Source organism: Rhamphochromis sp. 'chilingali' (assembly GCF_963969265.1).
Source record: "Rhamphochromis sp. 'chilingali' genome assembly, chromosome: 5".
NCBI lineage: Eukaryota > Metazoa > Chordata > Actinopteri > Cichliformes > Cichlidae > Rhamphochromis > Rhamphochromis sp. 'chilingali'.
Window position 1 is genome coordinate 19,643,221 of NC_137932.1, and position 24,589 is coordinate 19,667,809.

At 39.5% G+C, this 24,589-nt stretch overlaps 2 protein-coding genes across 3 annotated transcripts; one reads left to right on the forward strand and one right to left on the reverse strand.

Moving 5' to 3' along the window:
• Nucleotides 1-6,104: 6,104 nt before the first annotated feature.
• On the reverse strand, nucleotides 6,105-18,404 carry gnpat (glyceronephosphate O-acyltransferase). 2 transcript variants are annotated; one of them, XM_080883093.1, is made up of 17 exons: nucleotides 18,233-18,404; nucleotides 16,385-16,576; nucleotides 15,419-15,595; nucleotides 15,212-15,341; nucleotides 14,902-15,029; nucleotides 14,716-14,791; nucleotides 14,374-14,525; nucleotides 13,850-13,980; nucleotides 13,175-13,413; nucleotides 12,014-12,112; nucleotides 11,534-11,707; nucleotides 10,473-10,552; nucleotides 10,230-10,370; nucleotides 9,679-9,772; nucleotides 9,481-9,574; nucleotides 8,927-8,991; nucleotides 6,105-8,835 (listed from the first exon to the last, which is right to left on the reverse strand). In XM_080883093.1, the coding sequence occupies exons 1-17, from the start codon at nucleotides 18,254-18,256 to the stop codon at nucleotides 8,792-8,794; spliced, it is 2,040 nt and encodes a 679-aa protein (XP_080739219.1). In that variant the 5' UTR covers nucleotides 18,257-18,404; the 3' UTR covers nucleotides 6,105-8,791. The 2 variants fall into 2 exon arrangements, with proteins under 2 accessions (XP_080739219.1, XP_080739218.1); XM_080883092.1 differs by having other exon boundaries at nucleotides 11,534-11,710.
• Nucleotides 18,405-18,448: 44 nt separating this feature from the next.
• fsaf1 (40S small subunit processome assembly factor 1) lies at nucleotides 18,449-24,234 on the forward strand. The gene is made up of 9 exons (XM_080883094.1): nucleotides 18,449-18,654; nucleotides 20,105-20,281; nucleotides 20,400-20,491; nucleotides 21,428-21,487; nucleotides 21,692-21,787; nucleotides 21,880-21,966; nucleotides 22,056-22,093; nucleotides 22,334-22,453; nucleotides 23,971-24,234. Exons 1-9 carry the CDS (start codon nucleotides 18,576-18,578, stop codon nucleotides 23,972-23,974), a joined length of 753 nt encoding a protein of 250 aa, XP_080739220.1. The 5' UTR covers nucleotides 18,449-18,575; the 3' UTR covers nucleotides 23,975-24,234.
• The last annotated feature ends 355 nt before the right edge of the window (nucleotides 24,235-24,589 follow it).

The following is a 24,589-nucleotide window of genomic DNA, read 5'->3' on the forward strand; positions in this document are numbered from 1 at the left end:
ATGCAATACTGCAGTTGTATCACTTTAAGTTGCCTAACTGTCTTGACACTGTCACCTCTCACATCAGTGTCAGATAAAATCTTGTGCTCATAGCACAGGACGGTAGAAAAAAGAATATCTACACCGTGGTGTCACCCACTGGTTGGAGAAGATGAAGCTTTGAAAAACCCTTTTTTTGTTGTATTACAATGCAGATATACTGTATAGGTGATTTAAAAAAAACCCAGATTAATAGCCTGTGTGTCTCCCTTGTGGTTAGTGCTAAACATTGTACACAGAAAGTCAAATACTCAGTATATTAAATATCCAACTAACCACACAAGACCACAGATGTTGCTGTCGGATACATTTTAGTGCTGGTACTAATTTTTAATTTGTTCACATGAAGTATAAACTGTGAAAAGTTAATTTCTGTTGGCAGTGGCTTTTCTCTGGAATCACCAAACACCCTTCTGTTCCAAAGTAGGGAAAGTACCAGCAGTGAGTTTGAGCCTCAGTGAGTTTTGCAGCTAAAAAGCACAGCAGGGCATCCTGTTTCTGTGTGTTTAGGAAAAAATATACTTTTGCTTCCCATTTGAAGATTTACTTTAAAGTCAAAGAAACTGAAGTATTTATATCCTATCAATACCTAAGTGTGAAACTATGCATATAAAGGTAAAAGCAGAGCATCTAAGCAGAATTATAACATCATAGTTGCTCAGGGTAGATTTAACTACAATATGTACAATCAGGTGGTGGCCAGTTGTTGGGAGGAAAGCAGGCTCATCAACAAAAACCTTTTTTTTTTAAATTGTGCAACACGCTGCATAACGTCTTTTAAACGTCTGAGCACATTACCCCCATTTTAATTTCACTCCACTGGCTACCTGTACATTTTAGGATCATTTTTAAAGTCCTTTTATTTGTGTTTAAATCTCTTAATGGCCTGCCCCCCACCCCCCACTCATTTATTTGATTTGATTTGATCTTATTTTATTTTGCTTATGCTATTTGTATATGTACAGCACTTTGTGAACCCTGTTTTTATGTTAAAGTGCTTTATAAATAAAGCTGGTATGGTAAATATATGTCCATTTGCCCTCTTTCTATTATTCAGGTGAAACCATATGGAATTTCTCTTTCACATGATTTCAAAGATTTCTTGAATTTGGAATTTTAAAGGAGTCCAAACTAAATTTCTGCCTTTTGTAAAGAGTTAAAAAAAAACCTAACTCTTTATTTATACTGTTTTTTGTACTTCATATATCTTTCATATGAAAATGGTTGTCAAATAAAGGCTGTATAAAATAGTAAACATTTCTGCTATAGTAGATGTTTAAAGTAAAAAATAATCCAAAAAAGTATTGTCCTTATCAAATTGTACTTACTGTCATTTTGTACTTAGGTAGCTGTACTTTGTTTGATGGATGAAAAGTAACACACTCCTTACACTAAAAGGAGATCAATCTCCAGAACTCTTAAGGCCTTGCAAAAAAATATCTAATACATGAAATATTAGTGATTTTATGGAACAGTTTGATGCTACTCTGAGGCAGCAGATTGTCCCCATGGACCTACCATTTCTCAGCATTAAATAAGTGATTACACTGGGCATTGAAGCACTTAATGCGAGGCCTCCTGTGACTGGCACACCTGAGGAAAATAACGGAAAAACAGAAGCTCAGTGGTTTGAGTGACTTTTTCTTTAAAATGTGCACCTGCGGGACTTCCTAAAGCTCCAATAGGTGCAATTTCCCTCAAACTGCTGCAGCTCGCTGTAGAGTTTTTGTGACTTATGGATGCTATTTGATTCTAGTTCCTGAGGAATGAACAGTTTTCACCTGTAAGTGGCCTCTGAAAGCACTTTTTCTTGTCTTTGTGTCAATAAAAATGGGATTCGTGGTTTGAAGGGAAAATACTGAGAGCAGAAATGTTTTTCATGATGAGAATCCTGAAATAATGTACTTCAGCTTGCGGCATTTTTCTATATAGGGTGTGACTGGGGAAAACCTTTAAATGTGTACTAATTGCGATCTTCAGGACCCTCTTCTGGGATTTCTGGTAGTCCCCAGAATTGACATTGAGCGCTGGTCCCCCTTACTGCATGTAAATTTTCAAGCCTCCAGTGCAGGGCTGATGAATCCATCAGGCTACTATTACCTAAGGTTAACTGCTGAAACATTATACACCAGGGTACCTTTTTCTTTCAATCAATTCTGTACATATAGACCTCCACACACCCCTCTGGGCACAACGCCAGGCCCGTGTGCACTCAATCACCCCTGTACATGCACAGAGACACACAAAGAGAAGGTAAAGGAATAACAGGTCAGTTTTAGGGAAAATAAAAGTAATAAAAACATTGTACTTATGGTTATAAAACAGCAGAAACGTCCTTTTTTTACCCTCAGTAGCTGCCACAGATCAGAAAGCAGTTTATTTGGGTTCTGCCCTTCTGCATGTGTGTGTGTATGTGCCCCTTTTTCAATAACAGCTTGTCATAATATACCAGATAAAGTGCTGATATGGCTATGGCTGTCACTGTAATACACCACCACCAGGGAGACGGGAGGGAGAGAAAGAGAAAAAGAAAATAGGAGGAAGGAATGGCTGGGTGGGAGGATGGGAGGATGGATGGATGGACGGTTGCTTGAATGGATGGACTGGAGTTGTGTGTGTATAAGCAATTTGGTATGGCAACTTTAGATGAACCTATAATTTGTCAGAGACTGAGTATGAAAGAAAGGGCAATATGGATGGAAAGTGGTGGATTTGCTGGCAGCAGTCTCTTACTCAGCAGCAGAGCCACAAAACATGATGAAAAATGCTGCTGTGATAGTGTGTGCGCGCGATAGCGTGGTAGTGTCCATGCATCAACTAAGTGCCATGAAGTGAAGTCTCAGAGAGAGCCAAGCCTGACACCAAGAGGTAGATTTTATGAAGCCGCTCTTTCTGCTTCCACCTATTATACTCTGTTACGACTGGCTATCTAATGCAGTGTAATGTAATTGCTTCAGCACTGCCAGATCTCCTGGGGATTGCCAGAGAGGCTTACTGTTAGTCCTTGAAGTACAGATTAATTTTTTTTAAATGTAAAAAAAAATTATTTAATTTTCAAAAAAAAAAAAAAAATTCCCCACTCGCCCCTGTGGGCAGTCAATCCTTCAAGCTCGGGTCCTCTACCAGAGGCCCGGGAGCTTGAGGGTCTGCGCTGTTCTGGACAGAGATCTCCGCTGTTGTTCCCGGGATCTGCTGGAGCCACTCGCCTAGCTTGGGAGTCACCGCACCTAGTGCTCTGATTACCACTGGGACCACCGTCACCTTCACCCTCCACATCTTCTCGAGCTCTTCTCTGAGCCCTTGGTATTTCTCGAGCTTCTCGTGTATATATATCTCACGTGTATATGTGTGTGAAACAAAATATAACATGGCTTTTCTAACTTTCTTGTTCTTGGACACGAAACCACACAAAATATATACACTGCTCGTAAAAATTAAGAGAACGCCTGATCGTCACAGCGTAACAATAAGTCAGTTAAGCTTTAGGGATGTCGGTCTGTTCAGTTAGGAAGCACAAATTATTGCGCTTATGCTCTCCAGGTTTACTAATGAGGCAAGAACAAGATAACCCCTGTTGCTCTCTACTTATCTTAACTGATTTTTCTCTATTTAGCTTCACTACTAGCATGAAATGGTATCTGCAGCCCATTTAGGTTACACAGGTAGTTCAGCTCTTACAGGATGGCACATCTTTTCAGTCAAGGTTTGCTTTCTCACGAGTGTGGAGGAGATACCAGAAGATGAATCAGTTCACAAGGAGAGCTGGACAGGGCCGTAGAAAGGCATTGACCCGGCAGCAGGGTTGGTATCTGCTCCTTTGTGTGATGAGGAACAGGAGAAGCACTGCCAGAGTGCCACAAAATGCCCTCCAGCCAGCTATTCATGTGTTTCTGACCAAACTGTCAGCAACAGACTCTGTGAGGTCCTGCTGTCTTTTAGTGGGATCTGTGCTGAGGACTGCGACATGGAGAAGCTGGACTACGTGTGCATCCTGAATCATTTGCACCAAAGCATAGGGTTCCTAACTGGACAAATTTATGTCCCTGATGTTTAACTGTGTTTGTGTTATACTGTGATAATCAAGTGTTCCCTTAATCGTTTTAACAGTGTACCTTCACTTCTTCTGCTAAAGACCTTAGAAATCCCTTCAAATTAAAAGCTTTTGATTCAAAAGTCATGGCACTACTGATATAGGCAACCCCAGGGCACCATCTTTATTGCTCTGTACCCAGTCACCATGTTATTGATCAACTGGACATTTTAGTTCAATTAATCTGATTGATCCCTGTGGTAGACTTTAGTCCTGTGATAGATTCAGGGTTTACCCTGCCTCTCACACTGTGACAGCTGGAGTAAGCTTCAGTCTAAGTGTAACCCTGAATTGGAATAGCATAAGAAAATGGATACAAGGATGGATGATTCTATAGCTGCTCTAAACAACCATCATGTTAGCAAAGGATGAAGTGACTATGCACAGTTGCCTCTGTTAAGATTGCCATCTGACTGTGCAAGTCCCCTCAGCTTTATGGGGCTTTGTAGTGTCTGCCAGCTTATTGTTTTGGTTTCAGCGCCCACAGCTACATGGACTGATCTTATTTAAACTCACCACTATCATCAGCATCTCTTCCAGATGCAGCAGACAGTCGCTTTCTGATATTTAACACCTGCCCAGAGCAGACATGCAAAGTTATGCAACAAGCTGATAAATCAAAAGGACCGCTGCAACTGAATGCCAACATTGTTCTGTGTCTGCGGGATTTTGTAAAACATTTCAAACAAAAGTAGTCAAGGTTTATTCTAGCTCTGAGATGTGATTGACAAATCTTAAAATCTGGTCAGACGTATGTGACCTTAAAATTCTCAAAAGTAATTTTTACCCTGCTGACTTTTGTTGTGGAGCAAGACAGATTTTTTTTAAAGAATACATATTTATTATGAGGTGCTCTGCTGTTTGAGTAAAATCAATGAATGTGAGCTGTGAGGTAACCTGTTAGCATGCAGCATACCATATTCCAATTCACAGTTACGGTTTGTGGTTCGTTCGATCGTGGCTCAAGAGTTGGCAGTTTGTCTTGTAATCTGAAGGTTGCCGGTTCGAGCCCCGTCTCGGTCATTGTGTCCTTGGGCAAGACACTTCACCCATTGCCTACTGGTGGCACCAGTGTCCGGCAGTCTCGCCTCTGTCAGTGCAATGTAGCTACAATGTAGCTTGCCACCACCAGTGTGTGAATGTGTGTGTGAATGGATGCATGACTGAATGTAGTGTAAAGCGCTTTGGAGTCCTTAGGGACCAAGTAAAGCGCTATACAAATACATTTACCATATATATGCAATAGTGATCTCAGCAAAACACAAAAAAACCCCAACAATTACAAGAACTTCAGTGACGTGAACAAAAGACAGTTTGCTCTAAAGAGCAGAAGGCAGGACTTTAGGGAGTGGGCATAGTAACAGACACTGTCGAGTTAGTTTGATATTAGACTGACAGTAAACATGCATGCAGCTTCTGTTTGGTCTCAGAGGGTCGAGGTTATAATAATGGAAAGGTCAGCAGTTTGATCCCTGGCTGCTCCGGTCTACATGTCAAAGCATCCCTTGACAAAAGTACTGAAGCCCAAATTGTCCAAATGTATCCATTGGAGTGGTTATGTGATAGGAAGAAACTGTTCAGAGGTCTAAAATACGTGTGCAAATGTAGCTTAAAACTGAATATTGGTAAATTTTGATTTTAAAAGTCAACAACCAATGAGAGCGATGTGAACTGGTAGCCAAAGTCATGCATCCTGAGATTTGCACAGGGATAGTTGTAGACCGAAAGAAAGAAGCCGAACATTTTGAGATTAAAGTTTATGGAAGTACATCAGCAATGATAACATATGCTCACTTGATCTTTTAATCAGGTATGATCAAAGAGTTTCTCTCAATATCTGAGCCACAAGAGAACCGACTATCACACCAAACGCTGGATGTTGGAGGATGATGATGGAGTGAATGTTAATCAATTGGATCATCTTCATCCCGCAACCCAGTTTATCGACAGAAGAGACAATTTCAGAGACGAGAACTGTATTTCAAAAGGTTTTATTAACATACTTTTTCCATTTAACCAGCCTATACATTTAGTACTAAAAGGCCCTTGTACACTGACCTACCATATTATTAGGTACAGTCTAATGGAATCCAATACTGTTTAAGTGAAATGTTGTGGTCTAAATTTTAGGAATACTTAAAAGTAATGCAGCCCAGCAAACAACTATACAGCAAAAAAAAAAAAGTAACCACAAACCAGATTTAGCATTATGACAACATTAAGAAAAGCTTTTAAAAGACCAGCTGATAGATTCAAATGAATTGGATCTCATGAATGTATCTAATAATGTGGTTATAAAATGTAAATGCACAGGAAGAAATCTGATCTTTAGACATTATTTGACAGCTGTTATTGAGGTGAGAAAGTAAAACAATTCAAACGCAGAACACAAACTTGAACTTTTGTCGGCGTAATGAAATGAAATGAAACTTTTCTTTAGGTTAAAGTTCACTTTAAGTTTTACAAGCTCAACATCTGACCAACGGATAAACAAATAAAGCTGAATAAACACTTTAGTGCAGAAAAGTTTGAAGATGTTGCGATTTCTCTTTTTTGCCAAACCACAGAAATCTGACAGACACTATATGGACAAAAGTATTGGGCCACACATCTTAATCTTTGAAGCAAGGCGTTTTGCTACAGGTATTTAAAATCAACCATCCAGTTATTCAGTCTGCCCATACAAACATTTGAAAAAGAATGAGAGTGGTACTTTAATGGGATGCCACAGATATAACAAGTCTGTTTGTGAAATTTCTTTCCTCCTACATATTCCACAATCAGCTGTAAGTGGTTTTATGTCAGACCACATACCCTAATACAGCAATGTGGGTTCTCCAAATGCTGAGGCACAGTAATAGTCACCATCACTCTGCTGACTGAGATCCAAACCTCCTCTGGCATTAACAGCAGCACAATCATGTGCACCAGGAGCTTTTTGGTATAGGTAGGTGTAATGTGTAAGTAACCCACTACTTCTGCTATTACAGTGCATTTTTGAGAGTCCTCATTTAAGTCTTCCTTTACGTACAACTTTTCTATGCATCATAGAAAGCTGTTTGCATATCAAGGTTTTGTTACTTTGGCTGTCAATGTTACACAACCCCCCCCCCCCATTTACTTTTAGGCCCACAGTTATTCTACTACAGCACCAATCTATATTTTTTGACATTTGTCAAGTTCTTTACTGCCTTTTTTGCACATTACTTATACTCAAACCTAAATAGGGTACTACCTTTTGTTTCCCATTAAATTTTGCAGGAATCTTTGACATTAGGCACACAAACAAGATCACTGAAAGCTGTGCTTATTGTTTGTTAAGTTGCAGCTCAAATGTAACACAGATGGCAATTTCCATGAAATTTGGTTTGGCTTTGCTCATAGTTAAACCAATCTGTACCGTTTTTCTTTGCCTCCAAAGCATTTTCCAGCAAGAACTCAAATCTGCTGCTGTTGAATTGATGGGATTTCTAAGGTAACAGGAGTGCACAGATAGGAGTCGACAAAATAAATGATCTAGTTTTACCTCGAAAACTTGAACTACAAAATCTAAATAAAAAACACTCACTGAAAAATGTTACCATGCTAATCGTGTGTAATCCTGAGTCCTGAATAAGCCACTGAAAATATTCTGAAAATTCCTTCTATGAATTTTCTTACTTCCCTTGTAAGGAACAAACCCCGTGTGTATCACTTCTTTAAATATAAATAAAGCCTGAACATTATTCTCCTTTTAGATACTATAAGTAAAACTCAATGATACTATGATGCAACTTCAGTAACTAGTCGAGACTCAAGAATTTATTTCCCACAAACCTGTGCCTTTGGTACAGCTGGTAATGCTTGAGTATAACTTCAATTGTATATGGAGTTTGGCAACTTGATGACCCTGGCATTGAACTTGTAGCAGTGTCTCCACTGTGTAAACAAAGACATATGTACTTCTTGTCCAAGTAGTTTGGAGAGTTGGCAAAAAGGCCTGAGGATGGGTGGGTAGACGGGTAGTATGTGGTACTAAAATATTTACCCAAAGTTCAAATACATAATCAACAAATTCAAGAAAACAAAGAAACCAGCACCACAACATACAACTGGGATAGAGGCCCACACCACACAGCATGAATACATTAGTATTCAAAAAAAAAGTGCTCAAAAGGATAGGAGTGACTAACAGCTAACAAACATAAAGCTTGAATGAAAAAGCAAAGTGAGGAAAACAAAAGCCATGTTCAGAGTTAGAAACACATTTCAAATGCATTAACAGAGAATGGCCTCTACGCTGAGTGAAGATGGCACATTCAGAAGCTTTCACAAGGTCGCTCATAAGCAAAAGATCCGTTATTCAGAATGAGCCAAAGAAGCTCAGCAGTGTACCTTCAAAGGCTTCACTCATCATGTGGTTTTATGTAGATTCATAAAAAAGGTTTTAAAAGGAGAATCTGAGAAGCATTTTGGAAAAAAGGCAAGGAGAGAAATTAAAGAAAAAACAAAAAAACTAAACGCAGGGTTGAGCTGTCTCCAGATGGCAAGTCTTTTGTTCCATCTCTCACAGAACACAGCAAGTAGGCCAGGACGACTCGTAACAAACCACGTGGAGCAGAGCGACATCAGCGCATTGCCCTGACCGTCCGCGATGCCCTTCGGCTAATAGGGGTCGCTGAATTAGAGGTGAGCTACAACAGATTTCTGAGTGGGGAGTTTTCCTCCTGTAGGGACAGAAAATATGTGTGGTTTAAAGCAAACCCAACAAATATGCAGTCTGGTTATTTAGACACAAACTTACAGCTTATTTCTTACCAAGAGTGTCTTCCAAGGAGTTTAACATCACCTTGTTGAGTTTTAAAGTCCCCTGTTCCTCGCCTCTGAAGGAAAAACATTGAAGCAATAGTTGTTACTTTCAAGACAAAAAAAAAAAAAAAAGACTTAATTAAAATGTAGTTCTAGTGGCACTTTATAGCGTTCACTGGATAATCCAATATTAAAGGGATGCCTCCTACATTTCTTAAAAATCAGTGTTGCAGAGGCATTGTGAGCTGGAAGTAGAAATTAGAGGAATGATATCAACACTAAAGCAAATAAAATCCAAACCATCTGCCAGACTAGATAACAGATAAGAGAGGTAATATATTTTTGGATGAAATGAAAAGAGTAAAACTAAAAAGCTTTGTGGTTTCCACTTTATTCTGACCATAAAGGTTTTGGTTTTCTTGCTGTGTTTTAATTGACTTTTGATCACATTATACAAATGAGCTCAATATTTCCCACACACAAAGGGCATAGGTGTAAGGGTGGGATAGCCAGACAGCCGATCAAACCAACATGGGACACGCAGGTGAGTAAAACCAACATACCCTTTGATTTTCTGCACAGCTCCAAGTCTTATCAAAGCTGCCAGAGCATTCTTCTGGAGGTCCGATGACAACACTTCAATATACCTTAATCTACCTGGAAATACACATGAGCACTTAACATGTAATCATTGGCATAGAGTACTGAATGTTTGAAAATAAAAATCACAAGTAGAAATAAGAAACATTTTGGGAGAGAACCTGTGAGAAGATGTTTGATGATGAACTTCCGGACAGCAGGAATAAACTGTTTTTCTGTCAGACAGTCTTCTTCACACAGGAACCGACACACCACCTGCCACCACAAACGCAAACAAGGAACTGTTAGGACTGATGAGTCAACAGCACCCTCTAGAGGACATCTGCACAAACCTAAGGTATTTTACAAAGTTTCAAAATATAATGAAATAGCTCCAATTATAAACAGGAGCTAACAGATCTAATTATAAATATCCCAGTGTATTACACAATTTAAATTTATATGGTTGAGATTGAGGTGTCCTTCTTATCATACCGTACGTTGTTATTTAAATACAATATATACGAGAAAATTATAAATTATAATAAATCTCCTTTCAAATCTGATAATTTGTTTTTTAATCATTTGAACCAAACTGCTTTTCTTTGATCTATTTTCATGCACTTGACATCATAATACAGGACTGACTCTTCCAACCTGTTACATGCAAAATACGATCCAGCCAACTCGTGTTCAAAACGACACTGTGTCGCTGTGTATGCATCTCCCTCACCTGGTATCCTTGTAAGAATGGATCGAGAACACTGGTGAGGAAGGCCAAAGTCCTGTGCCCTCTCTCGGTGATCAGAACCTCCTGCTGGTTTATTTGCAGAGCTCCGGTCTTCACCAGCAGGTAACAGGCCTCCTCAAAGTCCTGCCAGACAACAGGAGGTGAGAGAAATATGTCACAATGACCATACAATAATTTATTCATAATTAATCTGGAGTACACCAGCACAGAGAAGATGTGTCTCACCTGTACAGTAGCTCCAGGACAGAGAATGAACTCATTAGAAAACATGTTCCTCAGGAAGCTGAAGCCGTTGTAGATCTCCTCTGGAAGACACATACAGAGGTCACCACCGCATATCATGTACCCCTCCATCCCCAGTATTCTCCATATTCCCTCCCCCATCTCAGCCTTTGTGTCCAAACAGCTCAACCTGTGCTGTTTCTCTGACGCACTCCTCCCTAATCCTGTCCATTCTGGTCACTCCCAGTGAAAACCTCATCTTCACCCCTGCCACCTTCAACTTGGGCTCCTGTCTCTTCGTTTCATCATAGTAGGTCTCACTAATATTTTGGAAACCTTCCCCTTTCACTCTTGTTGCTATCCTCCCATCGCAAATCACACCTGACAGTCATCTCCACCCACTCCTCCCTGTCTGTAGTCTCTTCTGCACCATCCACTGCTTTTGACCCCAGTATTTGAACTTGTCCAGCTTCACGGTTACATCTGCATCATAGCAAATGTGCCAGCATAAACAGACTGAGTTTAAGTGACTTTTTAAAGACACTTAGCTGCCAGCTGAGTTTAGATTTTTATTTTTTCATTGTTAGTTTGACTTTGCAATATGGATTCACAATTAAAAAAAGATTAAATTATCATACCATATAAAAACTTTTGACAGATTAAGAACTTCCACAGAATCTAAAACCACAAAACAAAAAAAAAACAAAAAAAAAACCTGAACTGTAAACTGTCACAATGGTCGCGTCTTCCCTTTTGTGACTAAAAACATCCGTGTTAAAAATAGATGTCAGCTCAAGTTAAGAGAACATTTAAAAACCTCTTTTTTCATCAGATAAGTTTAATTTTTTTTTTTTTAACCTTGTGCTCAGTTGGCACAAAATTACTTGGAAAAACTGAAAAGGAATTTTCTGGAGATAAACAGTTAGCTCCCATTTCCTGTTACACAAAGTAGATTTAATCTGTGGTGTCCTAACTAACAGTAGTACTACTTGTTTTTCCTGTATTTCTACCTGCACTCATAATGACTGAGCAGGCTGAGAGTAGCACAGTGGTGGCAGTCTTACGTTTCCGGTTGGAGGCAGCAGTGTGGATGGCTGAGGCCAGCAGGGCTGGTCGGATGAAGACGTTTAGTGCTTGATTCCTGTAGGAGACGCAGGAGAGTATGACGACTGCCTGGTTTAGGAGCTCCTCTTCTGGAGTAATGGCACTGCGAGTCTCTCTGGGCACCTGTTGACCTCCTACTTCAAGAGATAATTAACATTCATTTACTTATGTTTTCCTTTTTTGTAAACAGTTTTTAATTGTCTGTGTTTTAAGTGGAGTCAGATTAGAAAGAAAAAAAAAAAAAATATAGCCGTCCTTTCCTGTGGTTGACTGGCCTCTGTCTTTGTTGATTATTTGTACTGGACTCTGAGTATCAGCTAGATTATTTAAATGTAGTCTTTAGCTCGTGTTTTTATGACTGGGCTAATATTAGAACGATTAAAAAAAAAAAAAAAAAAAAATTGACATTGAGAAATAAAAACACCCGGGATAAAACAAACCTTGTTCCAATGCCAGCTGGACTCTTCCCTCAGAGATCCTCACCAGACCTCGATGAAGGGAAAGACTGGAGGAAACAACCTCTGAGGGAGGTATGTGGTCTGAAGAAACGAGAGAATCATAGATGAGGGGAAAAAAAAAAAAAAGATGGGATGGAAATCCCACGTTGTTGAGCTGCATATCAATATCACATCATCCCTATGCATTGCTCTACCCCTGTCGGTTTATGTTTAAGGTTGCATCTCTCCTTGTTTTGTCTGTGAAGGTTCTCAGTCATCCAGGTCATCGTAGTCAAAGGAGCTTGGAAAGAAAAGCGTCTGGACTTCTTTAAGTTGCTTGAAGACGTTTCACCTCTCATCCGAGAAGCTTCTTCAGTTCTAAGGTCAAATGGTGGAGAGTCCCAGATATAAACCTAGTGGGAGTATCCCCCCACAGAGGGACAAAAGGACCCCTGATGATCCTCTAATCGCCTGAGCCAAGGTGTGAAACTGGGTGTGGGTCCCAATCAGCCAGAGTTTCGGGTGAGTTCATTGTGAAACCTGGCCCCACCTTATCATGCGAATTCCTGAGATCAGAATCTCCTTGTTTTGTTTTTACAAGGTTCCTAAAAACTGTCTGAATTAGTGCAAGTCTCTTGACTGCACTTCACCTAAAACAGGGCTGCCCAATCCCAGTCCTCGAGAGCTACTATCCTGCAGCTTTTAGATGCATCCCTACTCCAACACAGCTGAATCAAATGGTTTGATTACCTCTTCAGCATGCCATCATGTTTGGCAAAGGCCTGATAACAAGCCATTCATTTGATTCAGGTGTGTGGGAACAAGGATGCATCTAAAAGCTGCAGGACGGTAGCTCTCGAGGACCGGGATTGGGCACCCCTGACCTAAAAGGAAATAAAACTTTAGTACAAATGTTTTCACATCATTTGAGTATTTCTTAATGTTAATCTGTTCTTAATCTGCTTTTATCCATGTTGAACTTTTACTTATCTTACCAACATCAGCCTGAGGACTGCATGTATATGTGTCAATGTGCACACAGCCATGAAAAGATTGTATGAACTTTATATCAAGATTGTTCGATTTGGCCTCTTGTTAGTCCTCTCACTTTAGTACATAGAGTTTTCATTATTGCTAAAACCGATAACTGGGCTCATACGGTACCCGGCCAGTGGAGGAAGGCTCCGTAGTGCCGAGAGAGGTCCCTGAGCCACACTGCTTGTTCAGTGAGCTCATCGAGTGCTGTCCCTTGCTTATCCTCCGCCGCCTGTTTCTGCAGCAGGACGAAGGCCAGAAGGACCCAAGGCTTCAGGACCATGTTCTCCTCCTGGGCTCGCACCAGCCTGTAGGCGGAGTCATTCACAAAGCTGAGGATTTCCTCACTGGGTCTTGTGGGGATATGTCTGGAATCATAAAGCTCAAAGTTAGTCGGTACTATATTTTGCATCTGTAACGAGCCTAAACATAAAACTACTTCTTTAGTTAAATAAATACAAAATGTGTACGGCTAACCAAGAGAGAGATGGTTTGAAAATGTGAGCACTGTCCACAAGACACTTGTTAAAGTGAGAAGAAAGAGGCCAAATTCAAAACTTTATAAATATCTAGCATGGATATTGACGGATAGTAATAATGTTTTTATAACTATTCAAGTACAGAAGATAATAAAATGTCCAAAAAAAATTTATTTAATAAGGAAAAAGACAAGCAAATGACACAGGGCCAAGTCATGGCTTGGATTTGAGTCATTTTCACAAAATACTAAAAGTTAAAATCAGTGGAAAATAGAGATATTTGAGCTATTTGAGACTACAAATGGAATTTAAATTAAAACAGTACCTTGGTATCAGGTTGAACTGGCTGCGGTTAACTCTGCTTTCAGCTAAACTTCTTACAGACACAGGTTGGCCAAAGTATACGTGGATACTGCCGTAGTCTTCACTGAGGATCTTTCTAGCTTTAAACAGGCCCTACAAAGGAGACGAGAAGAAGAAGAGCAGAGTGATTTACAATAAGTCTTTAAAGACAAAGAAAGACCCACTTACACTTACTCAACACGCTCAAGTCTCCGTGACCCATTTTCCGATACCAACTCTGCGTTTTATTATCATACAGTATGTGTTGGCAAGTCTGCAAGTGAAATATGCATTCAGACTATTCTTTGAAATACAAGTCAGTCAAAAACAAAAAAAGATGTCTTTGATCTCAAGTAATCAGACTAGCTGCTTTACACTTCCAAAATGCCAGAATAAATAACTTTCTGCACTCGAGACTGCCAACTACAGCTTTTGATTTCAACAGCTTTGCTATGATTATGAATTAACGATATTATGTTCACAGTAAACAGGTCTCATGTTACTCACTGAAGTGGACTCCTTGGGTTTTGGCACACCCAGCAGCTCCCTGGCATAAAGCGCCTCCTCCAGAGTCCTCTCATAGCTGATACTCACGGGGACCAAGCTAATGTCAAACACTTCTCCTTTAAGAAATGGGTCCATCACTATATTTAACAGACCTGGAGGAGGACACACAGACAAGGATAAATGCCAAAAGTACATTTACTGCTGAATAAAGTTCTGGTGACACACGGCTAGAAAAATCATCTGCAACCATATCACTTTTACATGTTTAAAGAAACAGCTTCAGATCTACATTTTTCACTAATAACCTGGGAGAGATCCTCTGTGCTCAAACCTGAGCCTTACCCAACTTTGGAGTCAAAGACTTAGCCGTTCGGCTTCTGGTGCCCTCTAGGAAAAATTCAACTGGTGCATATCCGTTCTAAGGTTAGGAGATAAAGAGGAACATAAATGGTATAGAAATACAGAAACAAAAAAAAACAAAAATGTGACTCATTCCAAATCACAATCCTAATGAAGCCGCCTCCTCACCTTAAGCATAATCTTGACATACTCAGAGAAGACAGCCCAGTACAACGTATCTCCACCAAAAGACCTCCGAATAAAGAAAGCTCCAGACATCCGCAGCATCTCCCCAACGACCTTCATCCCCATGAAGTCTGCAGAGAAATGCAAAGTTCATGTGCAAATACTGGTGGTGTATTATAAACCCATCTTTAAAACATACGGTCAAGGAGAATTAAGACCTCTGTGACACAGCAAGCTCTGACGAGCTGATACACATGTAGTTAATAATTTGCTAGCCCATCATATACACACACTTGTTCATTCCTTTGCTTACCCATGCCAGCAGCAATAACAGGTAGAGCCAGGTCGTAGGTGTACAGGATGTACGACATCAACAAGAAGTCCATGTAGCTGCGGTGACTGGGCAGGAGTACTACTGGGTGGTTATGAATGGCCTGCTGGAGCTAACGACAATGAAAGCACAAGTTAAGTGAATCTGTGCGAGTTCGAGTAACTGTCTGAGCTATCATCCCGCACTCACTCTCTGGAGGCCCTCTTCGTTGACACAGATGCTCCTGAACAAGGTTTTAAAGACTTTGGAGAGAGTGAAGGCGAAGAAGCGAACCGTGCTGAGCTGCAAGCGTTGAGCCATCTCCTCCAAGATGGCTGCCGCCTCCCCAGTGACTTCATCTGTGGTCATGCCCTTCTCTTTAGAAACCTCAAATTCAAAATAAATCAATTACAAACAAAGACATGTTAAAACAAATTATGCTTAAAAAAAAAAAATGTAAATGTGATTCATTTCTGACAATAAGAATGCAGGATGATTTTTGTCCCTCTCTGTCAATTTTCTTCGTCTATAAACTCGAGAGAAAACTTTGGACTTTGTCTATTTGTAGTAGCTCCTGACTTTGAAGTTTTCACTGTATGAAATAAGGTAATATTTCAAAATAAATTAGAAACCATTTCCTGTTACTGTGTCATAAAACACCACGCTGTCCTTGAATGCTAGTAATGGTGTTAATTTTAAAAAGTGCATGGCACAAACTACATTTCCTCTGATAGCCACTGGAGATTGGCTCAAAAAGCAGATCAATCTTCATGATTTAAGCTTAAAGGTAAAGTCAGGGTTGCCATGATTAAAAGAATGCTGCAGACACAGGTGGCTGTAGCTGCAATTAGGTTAAATGTGTTTTCTACACTTAAACTAAGGTCATTTGAGTTACTAAATTGGGCCTCTTAGCTGCGTTTGTGGTGTCGGTGTCTCCTGAAGCACTTTTATTATGTGGTTAACTGTGCTGAGCTTCATACCTGTCTGTGCTCAACTCTAAAGCTGTGTAAAACTTGTTACTTTAGCTCGCTTGCACACATTTTCTTGTTGCAGAAACCCTTGAAATAAATGCGTTAAAGAATGGAAAGTGCAGGAGACATTTTTCACTGAGAAATGTAATTTTCTGAACTGAAGAGAAAAATACATCCACCAGGTATAACCAGAAAGCCAATTTACCTGAGTGATGACATAACCCAGCTGATCAGACTGCAGCACCATTTGCTTCAGCTCACTGACTTTGCATGGAGTCAATCCTTTGTAAAGAACAGGAGTGTAACATTTGAGAGCGTATCTTAAGTCACTGGAGTTCCTCCTCTCCTCCAGAATATCCTCAAAATCATCTCTCTTCTTTAGCATAGGATCTCTATGCTATTAAGAAAGGGACAAAGTGCACTATTAGAAACATGCTTTACTCATAGTTCTCCCTTATATAACATGAGTGACAGTGAAGACAACCACAGACAAATCCTATAGAGGTGAAAAATTGACAGTTGATATGTTTGCAATGTACAAACAGATGTGGCATGCAATGCACGACATCAGCATTTATTGTAAAAATTGTTGTCCGGTGCTGCAGCATTTTTGACACAAACAAGCGACATTCACATAAGCCCACATTCAAAATTTTTGTTAAGCATAAAAGATTTCTTGACACCACTGAAGGAGTGTCAAATTTGCTGCTGGAAATCTTGTTTAACGTTTAAGCTCAAACAATACCTCATATCTAATTTCCTATCCATGTTCTCTTTAAGTAATCAATGAGCAGCACTTACAAATATCCACTGTGAAATAAAAAGTGCAATACTGCCCTCTAGGGGTGAAGCTGAAATGGACGCCAAAATTATCACACAAACCTGCACTTTTTTTGGTTATGACAACTATGACAGCGTGTCAGACATGTACATATACTTATAGCGTCAACGCTGCTCGCTTACCAGTATTGTGTGTATATTAAAAAAAAAAAGAAGTGATTTCTGGAATTGTAATTTTCATTCTCAAAATAGGCCAATTTTACTTTGATGTGCATGAACACATCAGGGCTCTAAGTTACTGGCACATTCTTAAAGCTTGAACAAACACATGCCACAGTTATTTTTAGTTCTATGATTTTTAGATGTGCAAAAAATATGGCATTAAAAATATTTTTTTACTAAAAATTAAGAGCACCACACGCTTCATTAACGCTCACATCCGGTCCAGTATGTTGAAAGCAGTCACTGGTTGAAAGTAACAAAGTGCATAAGGTAATATCTGCTATAAAAAAAAGTGCTTGAATACAGTAAGCTTTATTAGAGCACTTTAACGTTTTTTTTTTTAATGTTAAACCAACGCATTAAGTTCACTTGTGATTAAAGGGGCAGTACACACAAATCATGAGAGAGTAGCTTATTATTCCCCCCACCACCACCACCACCACAGTGAAACTGAATAGGAAACCAGCAGATACTGGTACCATGAGGAGCAGGATTAGGAAATACTGTCGCAACTGTTGCCTCATAGAAGTTTGACATTGGGCTCTTCTTTTGACAGGGTTAGTGCAACTCCAAAGTTAAGTAGTTTTCGCTTAAATCTTCTCGGAAATAAAACATGAGGCCATACATTTTGTCTCCTGTCTGAAAGCTTGAAGCCTGAAACTTCAGGGATATGAGCAAAGAAACTGGCACGATGTAGGAAATCAGTTCGTTACCTAAATTAAAGTGATCCGATCTAGACACACACACACACACACACACACACACACACACTTTCCCAACAACATAACCAACTACATCCAAACACAACACAGCAACGTTAAATTAAATCACCAGCTTCCGCTAAGAAATCACACCACGCATTCTTGTAGTTAAACGTATTTTTCCCACGTTAACCACAAAATTAGCGCATGTTTTAAGCCTGCGTCGCTGCAGACGTGCACAATTCAGCACGAAACCGTTTGAATGAAATGTCAAATGTCAAATAGTGGTCACCGAGCGAGGGCGGAGAGCTGAGCTAGCTTAGCCCGCTGGCTGAGACCTGCATACCTACCGAATAAACAGCTTCGGAGGCCATGTCACACTTTACAAACACACGAGCGATACATCCAGCGAACTTAATACGTGCACGTTTATTTTGCACGGTCCTGTCTCTTCTTATCACACTGTTAGCTGGTAACAACACCTGAAAACTTCACATGGGCGTATTTAACAAGTGGCATTTCCGTGGCAGCATTTTAGCCCTTCCCTCTTTTACCTACGGTGGCCGTACAGGTCTAATATGCCGGGTTGCACTGCATGTACCATGTGCGCTCTGTTGTCATTGAAACGAGCAAGTTAGCGACAATACTTAAGCTCTCATTTTTACCGCTTACTCTGCTTATTATTAGCACGAAATGGGGTCCGAAAGAAACGGGAATAAAGACGAAGATTGCTTGTTTCTGGAGCATGTTTTGGACAAGCTTTATGACTTTGGTAAGTGTGGTTAGCTGGCTGGCTAATGTTAGCTTTACTGGCTACTTTAAAGGCTGGTACTGTGTTTGAGATTTGCTCTATTACTTGTTGGTTATAATATTATGTTTCATGAGTCTACTTGCAAGGAAAAGAAGCATCGAAAAATGTCTTTAAATTATGTTACATGTTTCGTTGTATTAGCCAGAATAGTTACTCTAAAGTTAGCTCATGTTTACTGAGTTGTCACCTAAAATGAATATTATACCAGTAAATGGCAGAAAACTCTCTTAGTATACAAAGCTCAGCTCAGCTTTGCTTATGTTGCACCATCCATATAAACGTGCAACTCAAAGGGCTTCACATGGCTATAATAAAAAAACACAGAAAAGCAACACTGGTGATTTTTAATGTACATGAACCACATGAGTAAATGACAGCGTATTATATTATACAGTAAATACTGAGATTCGCATACCGAGATTAAAAAAGCATGAAAATTAAAAATAAGTCAAGTGTCGAAACTTGATAAAAAGCTTCTCCATCTGACAACTGCTTCAGCTTCCATCTCGCAGCCACCTCCAGCATCATAATCTTTCACACCAACCAACACAAACGTGTCCTCGTTCACTACATCCATGAATTTTGTCTCCAAACTGCTCAACCCGAGCTGTCCCTCTGATGTACTCCTTTCTAATACTGTCCATTCTGGTCACTCCCAGTGAAAAGCTCAACAGCTTTAGCTCTGCAACCTCGAGCTTAGTCTCTTTGTTTCATCATAGTAGGACTCACTAATGTTTTTTTAAACCTTCGCTTTCACTCTTGCTGCTATCCTTCTGTCACAAATCAGCTCTGACACTCATCTCCACCCTACCTACACTCCTTTTCACCTCTGTTATGCACTGACTGTTATGCACCTAGATAGTTAAAACTGAGCCACCTTCACTACCTTAACTTATTAGGTCTGCACTGTTACATCTGTCTCCCTCTCATTCACACACGTATGCTGTCTTACTCCTACTGACTTTCATTCCTCTTCTCTGTAGTGCAGTCTAGATAAAAACAAATATAGTTCATGCAATGTAGTTAAGCAGCACCACAAACTGCATTCTCGACATTTTCATAAAGTTATATTGTGACTCTTTGATCAAGTTAATGCAAATCCTGAACATTGTCATTATTAATGTATCAGTGGACAGGGCACAAGCAGGTTTGGTGGAGTGGTGACGGCAAGTGTCGGGGGTGATTTGAGATAGAAGGATAGCAGGAAGAGATTTATTTTAATACTGCTTTGCTGGACTGCATTAGTTGCAGTTTAGTTTTTGCTACAGAAGTGCAAAGTTACCTATACTTTAAAAGTCAGGTGTCTGCTACTTTCTTGTGTTACTGACTTTACCAGAGTTCATGGCCAAGTCATGTAAACAAAACGTTACAGGGTCTGGATTCTGAATCATATTGTTGATTGATGATGTAGGATCAGGACCAAAAAAGAAGTCTCAGAAGAAGAAAAAACGAAAAAGATGCGAAGATTGGGAGGAAGAAGAGGAGCTCCCTGCAGTGAAGGATATATGCAGTGACACTGAAGACTACAGAGCAGAGCAACATGATGCTGAGCAGCAGCAGCAGCAACAACGAAAGGCTGAGCAAACGGGTAGGCAGCATAGCAACAGTATATAACACCCTCAGTCATTTCACTTTTGTCTGTGAGTCATTAAGTTTTCTTTCTTTTCTTTTTTTTACTCATTAATCTGATTCATCCCATTTTCTAGCCTTCGAGCAAGTGAACCAGGTGGAGGTAGTCACATTTCAAGACCCCTCAAAGAAAAGAAAAAAGTCAACACCAAACCCCAACAAAACACCTGTAAGTCTGTTGTACTTGAGCTTACTGTGGCTCTCTATATTTGTTTGGAGGCTGGTATAGTTCAGTTCATGTTGATGGTGTGCAAAAAAAAAAATCTTGTATCCAGCTAGCAACTGGTGTTGGGAGTCGTTACGGATATTACACATTTTTCTTGTTACTTTTCATAAAAGTACATTACTTAACTACTTCTTTAGAAACATGAACACGTAGAAACTGAGTCTATGGGTGTGACTTTTACCTGTTGAAGATCAGGCTTTGGCTGCTGGGCTGGGTCAACATTCACTCAGTTTCATCACCACTCTGGGTTCTTAGCTGGCCTAGCATTAGCATGCTGTCTGTGCAGATATTTGCAAAGCTGCAGTTCTGTTAGCAGCAGACTGATGTTTGTGCAGTTTGCACTTTTTTAAATTTTTATTGTATTTTTTTATAGCACAACAGGAAAAGAGCGCAGTGGTAATGTCCATATCACTACTGCTCTAAAGCTGTAACGCTGTAGATCGCTCCACCCTTTACCTCCTCACACACCCAAATTAAAATCAAACCTTTGTAATGCAAGTAACAACGTAATTGTAACTGTTTTAATTTGTTTTTATCAATTTGGGGGGTTAAATGTGCAGAAAGAGTAGATTAGAAACAGAGTTATGGATGCTACCTATAGAAGGATCAGCAGCAGTGGCTTCTGTGCCAATAGGCTTAATAGGAAATGCAGTCATCTCCTCTTGTCACAGGCCTTTTTTTAGGAGCTGTTGCAGTTCATTTTACAGCATTTTCATCTTGGAAACTTGTTTTCCAGTTGATACTATGAAACCTGCTAAATCCTACTGTTTGACCTCCAGCAAACCTCCTTTAAAGATCCTCCTGTCAGAAATGATTCTCATCACTTTCCTTTTCCTCCCGTCTTCATTGCCTTTGGGTTTCTGCTGTCATCCCTTCCAGGCCCTTCACATAGCAGAAAAGGAGCAAAGCGACCAGCTAGGAGAACTCAATTTGGAAAAGGTGATGGTTTCACCACAGTTTACTTCAATTTACTTTGTTATTGCTTCTTCATAAGATTGGAATCCATGTTTTGTTCATGTGTGTATATATATATATATATAGCTGTAGATTATTGTTCTCTGAAAAATATAATTAGCAGTCATGTAGCTCTTCATATCTACATGATTTCTGTTGGCTTTTACTGTATTTGTGTGCTGGGGTCAGGCTCGTCTGGAAGTCCATCGGTTTGGAATTACAGGCTATAAGAAGGAGGAGCAGCGTGTTTTTGAACAGGACAGAGCGGTCATGTTGGGAGCCAGAGTAAGAGCAACATTTTAATCCAACTTTTAAATTTTGCTATAGAGCAGATTTTTTTTATGGCCCAATTTTCATGTATTTAATGTCTCTATCAGCCTCCTAAAAAGGAATATGCGAACTATAAGATACTTCAGCAGCAAATCAAAGAGAAGAAAGAGAAGGAAAAGGAGGAGGCTCAGCTGGTACGACCTGCACTTTCAGGCCAGTCACACTTACAGGAAAATTACTTCTATTTGCTGTTCTTAATGTAGCATAAATTATTTCTTTTTAGGGCCTGAAGAAAAAGAAGAAGAAGAAGAGTAAGCAGAGGTAGGTGAATAAAGTCACACCTTTCTTAAATATCATTGATTATTTACCTTAATTATGAACTTTAATTATTGTTAATGAAATACTTCCCCATCATAGAATTCATCCTAACTCTCCAAAAATTAGTAATTAAATATGAAAATATACTATTTTCATATAGTATATTTATAGTATAATATAAAATATTTTATTTTTTATAATTTCTGTGGCTCCAACCTGTGTTTGCTTCTACTGCTCTGTCAGAAACAGGAAGACAACTGTACCCTCGGGTCCTGGCGCAGCCCCCTCTGGTCAGGTGGGCCGCTTCAAGAACGGCATGCTGCTCCTCAGCTCCAAGGAGATCCAGAAGATCAAAGGCAACAAGTGAGGAAAATAGGAAATGACCAAAACAGAGAACGATGTCTAAAAGCAAACTGTTTAACAGTCTTTCAGTGTATTTAAATCAAAGTGGCTGTATCACTGTTCATGATACAGCCCTGAATGAGATTTTCAGTGGCTTCTAAATTTCTTTCTGATTGATAACTTTAAAAAGGGGCAAATTCTCAGTGTATACGTGTTTTAACACGCTAATGCAGAGTTAGTGGTGTTTGAGTTTTTCCCCTGTACTTTATGGCCTGCGCTAAAATAAATATGTAATAGTTTTGCTCTCTGAGAACGACGTGTCAGTTATGGTGATACCGTAAAAGACGTGTAGAACATAAGAGAGAAGCAAACACTAACAGAAAACCAGCTGAGTTCGTCTGCTCTGAAGCAAAGAATAACAGAATCAGTGCTTCTCTGCTGTGTTATAAATCAGTCCTAAAATATGATTAATATTTAATTACTTGCCTTTCAATTTATTATTTATGTTTTGTATTCTGTTTTGATCATTTTTATCTGAAAGTAATTTTGTGTTCTTCTCAATTTAATGGCAAATTTGGAGGTATGGGGCAGGGCAGGTCAACACCCACGTGTCCTTGTATTCATCGTGTTGCTCTGTCATCAGTTATCTGAACTACAAGCAGGAGTAACAGAGGGGCAGAACTGTTAGCTCTCATGTTAGTCCGCATCCCAACAGCGGAACTGGGGAAGGCAGTTGATGCATATTCAATGTTGAATAAATCGCGGCTGCAATCAGAGCTCTCACTCATATATGAAAACCCTGACTTCAGGATGTGTAGCAGCGCATGTTTGAGCCCTTTAATAAAAACAACTTACAGGACGTTTTCCTAAACTTTGGATTCTGATCACTGAACCCATGATGACCATAAAGTCTGAATGATGCTTTTACACACTCAAACGACTCAAGGCATTAAAGGACACAGGACAGACTGAAGGCACTGGCAATGCTGTCAATCGAAAAGCAACTGAAGCATGAAATTCTGATTTCAATAAAACTGTGATTGACATTACACACAAAACCTTTTGTGTTGTTTATCCAATAGTCAAGACTAAATAACCTGCTAAAAAGAAAAAAATGCCTTATTTATCTTAGTTTTATTCTTCGTATTATACCTCGATAGTTGGTGTTGTGTATATTGGATAAGACAGACTTTTCAGTCACTTGTGACATTCATCTATTGCACTATATCCGGTTAACATATTAAAAGAAAATCTGTTGCTGCTTGCAGACAGATTCATATTGTAATAATCATTAATTGTAATATGATTAAAGTTTTTTTTTTTAATGTAGCTGCCCAAAGATGTCACAATAAATATGGGTGTGGTTAGCAATTCGGCACCAGAGCCAATGTCTGCCCCACTGTTGTTTATACTCAGGAGCCGCTACTGCTAGTGATCCTATTAAAGTGGATTTTCAAGATATGAAACAATTTAAAGGGTAAAAAGCTGTGGTTAAACGTTTGGTGATAAAGTACATATTTATTTTCTTTGTTTTGCAGGTGAGGAATTTGAATCCTACAGAATGGAAAATGCATACCAGCATGTTATGGAGAGGAAGTGGACACAATAGACATTTCCTGATAATATGTCACTGTCTGGGAGGGATGGTGTTACTGGTGACTATTGTGTGAGAAATTCAGTGGATTGATCTTCGACTGTGCATCATGGACAAGTCTTAAAGCACATAACTGGAGACCGAATACTGTCAAATCATCTTCCATCACAGTTTATTTATTTTGTTTTTATAAATGACAAAAAAGAGACATTTGTGTATCTTGTGTTGTACACTGACATTTTTAAAAGTATGTAATTGCAATGCATTTCTCATTTACAAACTGAAATGTAGTTGTACAAAACATTTATATTGGCAGGAAGGGACTGGATCATAACAGGGCAGGTGGGCCTAATAATTAAAAAATTACACGCAAGTAAAGTCTTGGCAGAAGTTTTCAAGATGAAACGCACATGCACACGCTGAATGGACCGTGAGAAAGCAGAATGATCTTACAGTTTTTCTCCCATATTAACCATCTCTTGCAGTCGTTTCCATTTTGTTAAAGGGAAAACATGACAGTTGGAGTTTTGCGACACTATGATAAAACAAGACCTTTGAGTTGG

Bases quoted from the DNA above. Each gene is read 5' to 3' on its own strand.
- gnpat (XM_080883092.1), bottom strand. From the start codon at position 18,256: ATGGCCTCCGAAGCTGTTTATTCG. The intron at 13,981-14,373 runs GTGAGTAACATG...TCTCCTTTGTAG, and splicing joins AACCCAAGGAGTCCACTTCA to GGCCTGTTTAAAGCTAGAAA. The intron at 9,575-9,678 runs GTTCTCTCCCAA...GTGTATTTCCAG, and splicing joins CATCAAACATCTTCTCACAG to GTAGATTAAGGTATATTGAA.
- fsaf1 (XM_080883094.1), top strand. From the start codon at position 18,576: ATGGGGTCCGAAAGAAACGGGAATAAAGACGAAGATTGCTTGTTTCTG. The intron at 20,282-20,399 runs GTAGGCAGCATA...CCCATTTTCTAG, and splicing joins ACGAAAGGCTGAGCAAACGG to CCTTCGAGCAAGTGAACCAG. The intron at 21,488-21,691 runs GTGATGGTTTCA...TGCTGGGGTCAG, and splicing joins GAGAACTCAATTTGGAAAAG to GCTCGTCTGGAAGTCCATCG.